Source organism: Cordyceps fumosorosea, assembly GCF_001636725.1.
Source record: "Cordyceps fumosorosea ARSEF 2679 chromosome Unknown scaffold_11, whole genome shotgun sequence".
Lineage (NCBI taxonomy): Eukaryota > Fungi > Ascomycota > Sordariomycetes > Hypocreales > Cordycipitaceae > Cordyceps > Cordyceps fumosorosea.
This window is the reverse complement of record NW_017387311.1, coordinates 705,155-717,966: the sequence shown is the minus strand read 5'-3', so window position 1 is coordinate 717,966 and position 12,812 is coordinate 705,155. Positions and strand designations below refer to the sequence as shown.

The 12,812-nt window shown below is 53.9% G+C and overlaps 4 protein-coding genes across 4 annotated transcripts; all 4 read right to left on the bottom strand.

The window, feature by feature from the left end:
- Nucleotides 1–515: 515 nt before the first annotated feature.
- ISF_05022 (hypothetical protein) lies at nucleotides 516–1,082 on the bottom strand (the record flags this gene model as incomplete). Its single annotated transcript, XM_018848627.1, has 2 exons — nucleotides 516–658; nucleotides 725–1,082. 2 exons carry the CDS (start codon nucleotides 1,080–1,082, stop codon nucleotides 516–518), a joined length of 501 nt encoding a protein of 166 aa, XP_018704353.1.
- Nucleotides 1,083–5,012: 3,930 nt separating this feature from the next.
- On the bottom strand, nucleotides 5,013–5,408 carry ISF_05021 (hypothetical protein; the record flags this gene model as incomplete). The annotated part of the gene is made up of 1 exon (XM_018848626.1): nucleotides 5,013–5,408. One exon carries the CDS (start codon nucleotides 5,406–5,408, stop codon nucleotides 5,013–5,015), a length of 396 nt encoding a protein of 131 aa, XP_018704352.1.
- Nucleotides 5,409–7,724: 2,316 nt separating this feature from the next.
- On the bottom strand, nucleotides 7,725–8,081 carry ISF_05020 (hypothetical protein; the record flags this gene model as incomplete). The annotated part of the gene is made up of 1 exon (XM_018848625.1): nucleotides 7,725–8,081. The coding sequence occupies one exon, from the start codon at nucleotides 8,079–8,081 to the stop codon at nucleotides 7,725–7,727; it is 357 nt and encodes a 118-aa protein (XP_018704351.1).
- A 3,651-nt stretch (nucleotides 8,082–11,732) lies between these two features.
- Nucleotides 11,733–12,587, bottom strand: ISF_05019 (hypothetical protein; the record flags this gene model as incomplete). Its single annotated transcript, XM_018848624.1, has 1 exon — nucleotides 11,733–12,587. The coding sequence occupies one exon, from the start codon at nucleotides 12,585–12,587 to the stop codon at nucleotides 11,733–11,735; it is 855 nt and encodes a 284-aa protein (XP_018704350.1).
- Nucleotides 12,588–12,812: the final 225 nt, after the last annotated feature.

Sequence of the window (12,812 nt, the reverse complement as noted above, 5' to 3'; positions counted from 1 at the left end):
ACAACATCCACAGCTCAACGGCTGCTTGCTGCGCGGTCGACACGTGTTTATTGCCGAGACGACTCTTGATGACGCCACCCGAGGGGAGTGCAAGGCTGATGCGCTGGGGGCGCCTCGGTCCAACACGAGGCCAACAGACACTGGCTTCCCGTTCCATGTGCGATAGACTGTCTATGTGCTTGGGACTGGCTACTAGACACCGGCAACCATAAACTCAGGTTCGGCTTGCACAATCAGTTTGAAACCGATTAATTCATACACAATTCTGAAAAACTACCAGTGGTATTAAAAACACGCCCGCTCCAACCCAACGCCTCTAATATCATGATCCTCCAGCAGTCTGATGTCTGTAGATGAACCCCCAGTTCCAAATGATCTCCCATATGACATGTCTCGTCTGAACTTTTCCATCGCTTCATACACTCCATAAGTAGGGATTAATATAATAACAAGGTGCCTGCCTAGGCTTTGCCGCTGTGATGGGTGGTGATGGTCCTCTTATTCAACCCATCTCATCAAACCTTGGACCAAAACTTGCGTTTCGGCTTCGGCTTTTCATTTTTCGGGTGCTCATCCAGGCAGCTGTACAGCTTCTTCCAGCCTTCGTCGGGCAAATCACGGAGCGAGTTGTTGAGCGTGTCGATGATGAAGCGGTTGGCTGCAACAATTTCCAAGTTAGCGACCGTCGGCAGCTCACAACACGGCCATCTCGCTTCCCACTTACGCATGAAGTTGACGGCCTGCTCACCCGCGCCGAGCGCGAGGTCGATGCGGGTCGAGTTGTAGCAGCCGTAGCGCTCCTGCAGCTCCAGCATGCAGAACCACAGCTCCTGCGTCTTGTCGGCGCTCATGTCCTCGCAGCTGCGGACGGAGGAGACGCTACTCTGGCGGTCCCTGAGGAGCGGGCACTCCGGAGACGGACAGCGGTGGCGGTTGGCGGCGTCGGCGACGACGGGGATGCTTCCGACGAAGCTGTGACTGGTGCCGGTGGTGGTGTTGTCAAGGTCACTCCATGAACTACCGGTCGAGGCAAAGGAGGAGAGGGAGGGTGAGCGACGAGGAGCCTGCGCGTCGATGGACATGACGTATGCTGAGGTGATGGATGATTGTGTATGTTTGTGACTGGTAGGGAGATCGAACAGGAGGCCCAACAGACAAGACGTTGAAGGGTATGCAAAATTCGGAGTATTCGTGATCGGAGAGGAAATTCTATGGGAGGGCCTAGCTGCCGCGCGAGGGAGGGCCTCTCTACTTATACATCATGAGCCCGAGCACGAGCACGACTACACCGATCAGAAACGAGACTTGCTCTACAGCGAATACTTCCTCTTTCTGACTCGCTTGGGCCGACCGCAGTGCCGATCCGATGTCTTACCCAAAGTGGGCCAGCCACAACCTCTTCGGCTTTCGAGGCAAGTGCGTGATGAAGAAGAGGGGGCCAAAGATGCAATAATTCAACATGCTAGCTATTAATCTGAGCGCAGGGTTGGGTAGACTGCTGCGGTCCTCGGCGCACCTAAACCAGGCCAGGCCTCACCGTGGACAGCACCAAGTGGAGAGACTGGCAGACAAGCTCCATGTCGATCGACTAAAAATTGAAGTGTCCATAGGGAGACACATCAGGATGCTTATAAAGAAACAAGCTTTCTATAGGTATGGAGGGCGGGACAGTCAGTCAGTCCTAAGGATACAGACGTTGGGGAGTGACAAGGTTTTCTTGTACGCCAGTCAGAGTGAGTTATAGTTGCCGTTGTACGTGGCTGCAGACAAAAGGCTGGGCGAGGTTTACAGACACACATAAAGAATCAGGGGAGGGGGGGCGGGCACAAGCATCTCGGCAAATAAACAAGATGGCATGTCAAAAAAGTAAAACACTGTCAACGGGACGGAAAAAGAGGCCCCGGGCCGCACTTCCCACCACTAGTTGTGATTGTCATTGGGTAGTCGATTCAGAAGCCAACTAATCTGTACGAATATCATGGCTCAACATACCAGACCGCCGTTGCAGGAGGGTCTGATTGGCTCACCACATCGGAGAGAAGTTATCCTGGGCCCCAATGACGCCGATGCAGGGAATAGGCCTGCCGGATTTTGCGGGCCCAATGCCGACCAGGTAACATGACGTGGCTGGGCGGCGTTGTTCAAAAGGCCAAGACTCGACAACTACGAGGCAGTTTATTAGGCAGTTTATGTAACTCGGCGGCATGATCATGATAGGGGGTGGCCGACGACGTGATGGCCAGCGCACCACTCAATTGCTCTGGTGGCATGTTTCACTTCTCGGCTTCTACGGGTGCGGGATACCCTGTCCCACCTCAAACGTAGTAAACGTTCCGGGAAAAAAACTATATCGGGGGTTTCGCGTCGAGCTTATCCCAAACTCTCTCTAGCGATGCCCAACGAGCTCGATCGACCCGTCTGGAATGCTGGAAAGGCGTTGAGTAGCGTTTTTTTTTTTTGGAGAAAAGCTGCGCAAGCCGCAGGAGATTTTTTTTTTTTTCAAAGAAGAGGTTGTAAATGCCGTGAATGTCACCGGAAATACGCTTGCTAAATATTGAATGACGAATAGGATTATCACTGAGACAGTGTGTGTGGTTCGCGTGCGATGTAACTCGACAACCTTGTTGGCACAGTCATACTGAGAAGGCCCCCCAATCAGCAGCTCACAAAATTCAAGGGCTGCCGTATTTTCGAACAATCAGGCAGTTTTGTCAAAGTATCGGACGAACAGCTGCTGTTGTGAAAGCACAGATGTTTCCTGTGTGTCTATGCGCGTCTGGCAGGCAGCATCTTCATTGCAGCTGCATAATCAATCCACTTGCTGATCAGGGAATAGTTAGGTTACTTGGTCCAGTGCAAAGTACACTAAGAAAGGCCGCCCTAGTAGATCACAAATCTGGGCCTGCCATCGCCGTCTAAATCGGTACCAAAGTCCAAGCCATTCTGCGTGGGTCAGAACCACTGTAACTAACTACCCAGCGGCGTTGCTACTGTGATTGTGACGAGTTTGGTGCCGCAAAGCCCGCAAAGCGCACCAAGACCGGCCAAAAGTTTGGACGGTGGTTCCCAAGCTTCTCCTGCACGAATGGGTTGATGTGGTTGTGCTGCGCAAAGGGTAACATTGAGTTGGGACAGCGGGAATGCCGCCCTCACGGCCCGAACTCCAAATGCGGCCAGGGACGCGCAACAAAACTCTGATTCTGGGACCTGCCGATTGCAAAGGAAAAAGTAAATAGGACGAGAATACGACCGACTGCAACACAAAGCAGCTTCGTATTCACCTGGTGAGACGACGCAGCCACTTGCAGCAGTGTACAAGCACATTTGTAGGTTACATGGATGAAATGCTGTCTTGAAAGTATAAGCTGTATCTAAAAAATGCGAGTGATGAACTGCTGGATGAACGGATGACTGCATCCTGGTGGCGGTCTTACATGCGCAGGTGGTTTGACGTGCGAGTTCCGTCCAATCGACTGTGCGTGCCCAGCTTCTCCACTCCAGTGATCGTGGATTGCACGGCGATGCCCGAGATGGCTGTCTTATTATTGTCGTAATTGAATCGTGGATATAGTATTTAGTATTCTCGGTATGGACGCATTTTTCGCGACAAAAGAAAAAAAGAGGTCCCCCAGAACAATTGCCAAGCGGGGTGAGATAATCTGTTCTAAACACACGGGCCGCTTAGTCATCACAAACACAGGGGGTGTCTCTTCGCGATGGCATCACGCGCCCATCCTTGGTTTATGACATGATCCATCCGACAGTGTCAATTCCTGCAGTCTTCTCGCACGCTCTTTTCGTATACTCGCCAGCCCTGGTCGTATTTTCCATCGACGATTGTAGCGAGCTTCTGGGCCGCTATACATGGGGCTCGTTCCAGTTGCTTCGCGGTCCGCGCCAATCAACGATGGCTTCTTCGTGCGCTGGGCCGTGATTTGCTTATACAAGCTCCTCTCCATCCAATGGCTGCAACTCCAGCGCCTCTTCAAACGGCGAGGTCCCGTCATATTCATCACTCAAAAGGTCTGCGTCAAGTCGACCTACTTCACGTCACTGGCTGAAGCGTCTGCCATGCGATTCGTGCGGGAAAACACGACCGTGCCAGTCCCCGAAGTGTATAGTGCGTTTGAGCATAAAGGTCAGGCATACATCGTCATGGAATGTATTGACGGTGAAATGCTATCCCGGGGATGGTATCAACGCTCAGCAGAATCGCAAAGTCGTATCCTCACCAGCCTGCGAGACATGGTACTCCAGATTCGCCGAATACCAGCCCCGATAGGATGCGGGGTATCCAACGTTGATGGGGGATCTATATACGACCAAAGATTGCCAGGGCCGAAGAAACCTGGTTGGGGGCCATTTGCCACTATCGATGACTTTCATCGGCACCTCCGCGGGGATGTGGACGAGCCAGAGTATGAAGGCGTCCCCTTACCAGGATTCAGTAGCCTCCTCGCATTCCACCAAAGGTCTTGGCCGTCTCCCGTATTTTCACATGGAGATCTTAGCTCTTTGAACATCCTAGCCCGAGGCGATGACGTCGTTGGAATAGTTGACTGGGAAACGGCAGCATGGATGCCGCAGTATTGGGAGTATACGAACGCCTGGAACGTGAACCCGCAGAATCAATTCTGGCAGGCAGAAGTCAACAAGTTTCTCGAACCGTTCCCAGAGGCTCTGGAAATGGAGGAAATACGACGAAAATACAACGGAGACTATTGAACTACCGTGGGCGAGCTACCTCGATTCAACGCCGGCTTGTGGCTCAACATCGCTCGCTGGTTTTATGGATCGGATCTACTTGATGTGGCGGGGCTTGAGCCGAGATTGTCCAATACTTTGTATGTTAAGCTTCGAGACATGCAGTCGCCAGAACCAGGCGAGACATAAAGTCATTCCATAACAACTAGCCAAAGCTGGTAGTATCCTGCCTAAGCTACTCGCTCCCCCGCGAAAAGCCAGATCGACAACCCGGTAACTGGCCTAGGCCCGGGGCTGCAGCTGGTGGTTCACGCAATGGTCTCCCGCCCCTCGCCAATGCTCCAGGTAGCCACCTCCCAGTCGCTGTATTTCCCAGGCTCTGCCTTGCCATCAAACCGATGCTCCTCCGCCTTTTTGCTCACATACCAAAGCGCAGTCTCGCTGAGCGTCTCCCAGTCAGGGCATGGACCCAGAGCTTTCCCATCGGCCTTCAGCTTCGCGTACGCTTCAGTAACCCGAGAGCGGCATGTCCACCCAGGCACGTCAGGCCGGACGGGGACGCTGCGCATAATTGCCTGGAGACGGTCGTTGTCCTGGACTTTGGCGGCGAGGACGCGGATCAAGATCATGTTGGTGGCCGCGGTTGCAATATCTACCTCATCGTACCGCCACACCATGTGATGCTGCTTGGCGTGGTAGCGCATGCCTCTTGTCTCTGTAGTTTCCTTTTTGGGCCCAACTAGGAGAGCCTAATGATAGCTGGAGTCATTTTGAATAAGAGGGTGCATCGTATAACTAGCGGCGCGTCCTAGCTGATACTTACCCTGGGCCTCCCCGGGCATAGAGGGCGAGATAGAGTCGAGGTTTGTCAGACGGCATGGCGTAACTATCAAAATGGAATGCTTGGGCCTATGATTCTTCGAGGTTAACGACAACAGCAGGATAGACGCCACGTACTACGCCGTACTTATAGCCTGAGACCGGAGTTAGTGAAACTGAAAGGCTTGAACCCTGACGCAGGAGAATACCATACATATCCCATTGCCGCCAGAGTGTCGCCACAGCAGCCTACCGTATCCAACCATTAACGATCCACTTCGGCGTCTGACTGCAGAATAGGCCATGCAGTATGCAATTATTTCGCAGTCAGAACTTGCGGATACAGTTAAACTCTCCTCAGCTCTTACACGTTGCAGGGCAAATCACGCCCAACAATCCATGGAGTCGATATAGCCGCGGCGCGTATTCTGGTCCATTTCTGCACGATACGCTCCGTCAATTCGGCGATAATAATACGCAGCCTTAAAATCGACATGGGATTTCCACGCCGAAAATTGACCAGAGTTTCTATTATTATTAGTATGGTGGCTCGATACGGAGAAGGGAAGGGGCTGACAGGTTCAGGACGGCCTTGCCAGGTTTCAAGTACACCACACACCACCAACCAGCCGAGCCAACCGCGAGCGTCTCGACACATGGCGAGGCCCAGTGCAACAAGTGCAGCTTTTGTCCAGCAGCTGGTAACGTGATTCTGTGATGTAAATCGGGATTCGAGAAGTCCTCAAGGCATGCGCCGATTTGATATAGAAATGTAACTTTACCGAAATTGAATCGAATGTTCACTAGACGTCTCTGTCTACCTCATTCCACAAGTAGCCTTCCTGGCGCTTAACTGCAGGAGTGGACCCAATCGCAAGATGAAAAAGGTGCTCTATATATAGCTTGCAAATTATGAGATATGAGAACCGCCCCGAAACTATGGTCCCTTTCTCTAGAAGTGGAAGTAAGGGAACAGCTTGAGACGAAAGGCGTCGTGATGGTAACTACAGGAAACAGACGCGTCGGCTAGCTCACATGCCACATTTGGCGGAAACGAGGGAATGATCCCAAGCCACTGATCGAAGTTGCCGACCTTCGCTCCTAACCTCTACCACGGTGTATAGCTAGAGTCGTTTGCGTTGTTTGCCTCGACCACCTCCTACGGGCTCTCGGCCGACGCTACCAGAATCACCGCCCGCAGAAAGACCGCCCATAGATAGACCGCCCGCATCAAAGCGACCAACCACCAACCTGTAAGTCCAACAGCCGAGAGAGATAACCAGCGCCCGCCGAAGCGATGAAACCGCAAAGCTTTCCCCGCACACCCTCCCGCAACGCAACTCGCTTCGCGCGCGAGTCATCGCGCCACCCACCACCACCGTTTTCACATGCGCCGGCGCGACGCCGCTTGGGCCCGGCCCCACATGGAGCTCCGAAGGTGCCCGACGCCGGGGGGCATCGACTGAGTCGTTTGCCCTGGCCTCGGCCGTTGACGAGTGCGGGGGGACTTGGAGGAAGCCGGCCACGAAAATGTGTCAGTTGCTGGCACACCCTCCTCGCAAAAGTGTGCCACGAGAATTTTACCGGTCGGGTTTCCGCATCGTCAAATGCTGGGGGGTCCATTGCTCGGCAACACCGAGACTGGCGGTGAAGTGCTTGAGTCAAGCGTTCAGTAGGGGACAATCACGGTCATGGTTATGGGACTGGTGTTTGTGGAGGATAAAAATTTACATGGTATTTCTGCCATTCAGTCGAGCTAATCTGAAGCGCTCAAGATGTTTAAGATAAAGAAAAGGCCCCTGGTCTGTGAAGAGGGAGAAAGAAAAGACCCCCCATCCGTGTCCAAACCGACAAGAAGAGAGGGGTGGTAAGAATCGAAAGCAAACTGTAGTCAGGGTCCCCCTAAACCAAGCCAAAATATGTGATGAAAAATGATGATTCGTCAAATTCGTAGCGAACAAAAAAACACGAGGCCGTAGCTAGAACAAGTGTAACCTGGACAAAAAGTAATGAGGATCCATCTAAACGCCGTGAGGCGAAGAGTCGACAATGAGGCGCTCTTCTATGCTAGGCAGCAAGTCGTAAGATGCAATGCCTTTAAAACCAACACCGGGAAAAAAACAAATGCATCGATCTAACAGAGGAGGAGGCGTCATCTGGCTGCGCACGACCATGAGAGCGGGTGTGATGAGAGGGTAGGACTACTTGCGGTGCGACTTGGCCGGGACGTAGCGTCGTCGCACGCGCTCCCTCCCGCGGCGCCCCTGCTCCTCCCCGCGCTCCTCCTCGTCGCCGCAGAGCGACTCCTCGTCGCTGCTGCTGTTGCCGGCGATGCTGCCGCCGCCGGAGCTCCGCCGGCGGCGCTCCTCCTCGTACAGCGCGCTCAGGGACTTGCCGCCAAACATGAGGTCCTCGTCCTCGATGACGATGGGGCAGACCCAGGCGTGCGCGGCGAGGTCGAGCTCGGCAGCGCCGGGGTCGATGGCGCGCAGGTCGGGGAGGAGGTAGTATGTGGTGGCCTCGGAGGCGGCGGTCGCGGTTGTGGAGTTGGGAGTCATCTTGTTGTTGTTGGTGGTGTTGTTGGTTGTGGTGGTGGAGGTGGTGAGAAGGGACGGAGACGATGCAGATGGCTGCTCGGTCGCCGTCTGATGGTGGTGGTGGTGATGATGATGATGATGATGCTGAGGCGGAGTAGAGTTGCTGCTGCTGCTGCTACTGCTTTCCGGCTGGGGAGGAGCCTTGTTATGAGTGGTCCTGGGGGCAGGATTTGTGTGACGCCGCTGGTGGCGAGATTGGCGCTCCAGGATTTGGGTCCTTGTGTAAGTGGATTGCGGGGTTCCTTGTTGTTGTTGTCGTGGGAGGTTGCAGGGTAGGCTCGGTGTGGCAAAGTGAGCCTGCCTTTAATTTTGGCTTTGTTCTGCTTTGTTTGCCCTGATGGCTAGGTGCTGAGATTATTCGAGGTTGCGGTGTGCTGTCTGCAAGAGCGTTTGCGCGACGGAAGCCGATAAATTTCGTCGCGGTGTCTCGGTTTGTGTGCGCGTTGTGTGTGAGTGTGATGAGTGTGTGTGTGTTGGAGGGGTGTGTGGCGTAGCAAGGTTGGTTGGTGACGTGGAGTAAGAACACGAAGTTGGTTTGATGTTTGTGATGTGAGTCCCAGAGCCAGCTGGTGTTGGAAGCTTTGATATGGTATGATGTAGTTGATGTTGATGTTGATGTTGTATGATTCAACAAGAGAAGATCAAAGTTAAAGACCAGGGGGGGAGGGAACGTGTCATAATATATCCATCCGTCAGGACGCCCAGTGAAGCCCCCAGACCGATAAAGAGGCGGCCCGAGTCATATTGACTGCTGCCTCGGGACCCAACGGAGCGCACACCCCCCCTCCAAGTCGGCCTGGTGGCGGCCCGGTGTGGTGGGAGAGACAGCTCTGGAGGTGACCGCCACCGGCGGCCATGAATGGCGGGTTTGCCTCTATTCATCCAAATAACCATCGTGCCATCGATTTCGGTACTTGTCATCTCCACCGTCTGGCGCCAGCTTCGAGGCCCTATTGTCGTACCTCTCGCCAATACAAACACCCGACTGCGGACAGTACGGCACCGCCGCATAGGCAGCCCAGGCGACCTTGGGCAACCCTTTCGTTCAACACGTTGCATCGATGCCTAGCAGGCAACCCATCGGGCGTTTTTTTTTTATCTCATCGGAAGAAGCAGGTTTGCCTGGCTGACTAGCTAGAAGGGGGGTGTGCGTGTACCGGGTTTGTCCGTATTAGGCGAGATTTGAACTTGGGTGAAACTCTATTTTCCATCTGAATGGCTTCCACCGCCCACTCCGAGGTGGTCAGCCCAGTGTGTATTGATACGCACAGAGCGCTTTAATCGCAATGTTCAATAGCGAAAGCCGCGGATGTCGGTTCGGCTGTTCCAAAAATGCAGGTGCCATGAGACCGAGGAGTTGATGATTCCTCCAATGTCAAATGCCGCGTCGATCCAACGACCAACCCATCCATGACTATTATTATACTATGAATGAAGTCACTGGGTCGCCTACGGATAAAGCCCAGTGACAGAGGCGCGATGAGAAGAGATGACAGCAGGCTAGGGGGCGTGCGAGTAGAAGGATGCCTTGTTTGTGGGGAGAGAGACAGGCGGGCTTGGCTCTCGCATCCTCGCACAACAAGGCACCCGGCTCACGATTTTGTCTTGCCTTGTTCTGCGCTGTCCACGAAGTGGCATCTCCAGTTTCAACGAAATTTAGCCTCTTCTTTGTTTGCTCACAGATGTGTAATCATAGACGACGACGCGCATGGCCAACAAACGGGCCTTCATGTAGTGCCACACCTTCAACAAGGCCTTACCGTAGTCATCGTATTGTTTGGGGGGGGGCCCCGGATTTTAGAACCCAAAACAGTACAGTCTGGCAGGGCTTGGGAGAGCCGCCTCTTTTCCTCGGGCGACAGATAGGGTTGCAGTCCACGACGGCCTTGACGCCTGGCTGAGCAGAGACAGCATTCAGCTGCTGTCGCGCACCGCCGCCGCCGCCGCCGCCGCCGCCGCATACGTGTCCATACCAGAAGAAACGTATCCCTCCTTGCACGAATGTGTCTGGAGTATGTTGTAATGTGTACAGACAAATTACCAGTACATTTCGTTCATTTAGGCCACCCTGCCTCAACAACTCACTCGACTGCAGGTCACTGCCCATCTAAGCACACCGTCAAGACCATCGAAAAATAATTATTACGCAAATTTCCTAATTTTTGCATGTCAACATGGACTTTTGCTTAGCCACTTCTCTGGCACTTTTGTGCACCTGGCCCTGCTTGACCTTGGCCCCTCCCCCATATTTGTTTCCTCCCTCTGCCCGCCCCCAAGCCTCCTGACACCTTGTCGTCATCGCCCCCAAGCCTCCTCGACCATGACCTGGCCTCTAGTAATAGGGCCTGCTGACGGCGGTCGCGTCAGCAATCGTGTCTATGTGTTGCCAGTGGCGAGCTCGCTGACAATACTTCATTTGGTCAAGCTCGCCTCAATAGACAATAGCAACCGTTATACTTTAATCTCTTCGTCTCCTACACCACCCTCATCCTATCCGCCCAGGCGGCCCTCCCAGGACAGCCATTCACCGCATTCTTGTGCACCACTCGGTGTATCTATATAGCTTCCTCATATAGCAGCTCGTCTGCTTCAGAGCTTTGGTCATGGAAACGTCCACTTTGGGGAGCTGCTTCCTCTAGTTAGTGGTGCTGATCTTATACCGCCCCGTTCCACCACTATGGTGACTCCAGTGGCGGCTGGAGTCAGCAGGCTTACAGTGGCATTTCAGCGGCCAGAGTAATACCTCTACTGAACCAATGGCTTGCCAGCTTTGCTCTCAGCTTCCCTCTAGGTTTAGGGCACAGGGCCTTGCAGACACCCCCCAGGAGCCCACTGTATTACTCGGAGTGGGCACACCGAAGTGCCACTAACATCGTAGGTCCCCCGCGAAGCTTATCGGCTCTCCCTCCAAACTTCTCACCAAACACATCGCAGGCAGGAAGCCATTTTCAACTCGCCGCATCGTCCGGGTTGGGAGCTCTGTCAGCAGACCATAGGCGAAGCCCTCATTCCAGATGCCATCCGTACTCAGCAGAGGCGCCCAGCAGTACGCTACGTCACCATAATGCGATGAAGAGCCTGTGACTTGCCGATTTCGTGTGTTTCACTTGCAGAGAGGCACGCGCTCATGGTTTGGCATGCTAACACCTTTCTTCGCCATCTAACAAAAGAAAATTCCTCTTCTAATTATACTTCGTTTTCGACCATCTCTACCTTACAAAATATCGGCCAACGTAGATCAAACCCCGTAAGAGCCCCCGGCAGACCAAGTTGTACTCTGCAATCCCCAACTAATACTTTCAATAAATCCAAAAAAAAGTCCATGTCATCAACACGAGCTTTTACGTGCCTGAATTTGAAATCGCCAGCTCTCCTCTTCTTAGTCGCTCGTTCTTTCACGGAGCTATGACCAAATCAGCAAAACCACATGTTTACCAGTTGAGTCTTTACGCACCGCAATCTGAAATCGTCAACTCCCTTCTTGACGGTAGCCCGTTCTCCTAGTAGGCTTTAAATAAATCAGGAAAAACTCCTTGTCGACAATGTCAGTTTTTTTAACGTACCGCAATCCAACATCGCCAACTCCCTTCTCAGTCACGGCTTAGTCTTTCACTAAACGTGCGCCGTCCTATCCTTGGTATACCACGGGAACAGGCTCTTGAGCGTCTCCCACATCCACTCCCCCGACACGTTCCGCTCGCACGTCGACTCGTCCAAATCCTTGCCGCCGCTCAGCTTCCTCCCGATGCCCAGGTACACAAAGTTGCGGCACCCATTCTTCTGCACCTCCAGCAGCCTATTCTCCAACCCGCCCTTTTCCGTCTCCCACCGGCAAATCGCCACACCCGGCACCTCCCTTCCGTAAAACTTTTCCAGGCTCGTCACCGACAACTTCGCCGCGCGCACCTGCTCCAGCTGCTCGCACGTCTCCTTGGTCGCCTGCTCGGTGCCGGGCACGCGGCACCGGTCGTCCAGCATGCGCGTCGCCTCCATGTACTCGACCAGCGAGGCGGGCTCCCAGCCCCCGCCGATGTTGCAGATGTAGGCGACGGCGGAGCCGTGGAGGGCGAAGCGCACGGCCTTGGGGGGCAGCCAGTACAGCGGCGTGTAGAAGAGCTCGTTGGTGGCGGCGTGCAGGTCCGCGCGGCTCATGGTGTGCGTCTCGTTGCGGCAGAACTCCTTGGACTTGGGCAGGGGGGTCGTGTCGAACATGCCGATGCGGAAGGGCGTCTTCGGGCCCGGTTTCTTGGGGCTGCGGCGCAGGCGGGCGGAGGGGCCGGTGGCGGCGGCGGCGGCGGCGGAGGGAGGGGGAGGGAGGTTGTCGATGCGCTTGATGAGGGGCTGGTCGTCGGGGCTGGCGGGCTGCTCGACTTGGTAGATGCCGTCATCGAGGTCCTTGGGAATGGTTACGAAGGCGGCTATGCAGTTCGCATACACGATGACTGCGACGGCGGTTGAGATCTTCATAGTTACGATGAGAAGTTCTGTGTGATGGGTTGATGGGTGACAGCGGTGGTATCGGGAAGACGATGTATCGAAACAGCCGCAGGAAAATGAGTCTTCTTTATACCACAAGTATTTCTGAATTAAATAATACGAATATATATAAGCTTTTGGTTACAACGGCGTGCGAATCTTAACCAGGCCACGTCTTATTTTCTTCATACAAAGTAACACCAACGATACGCGCTA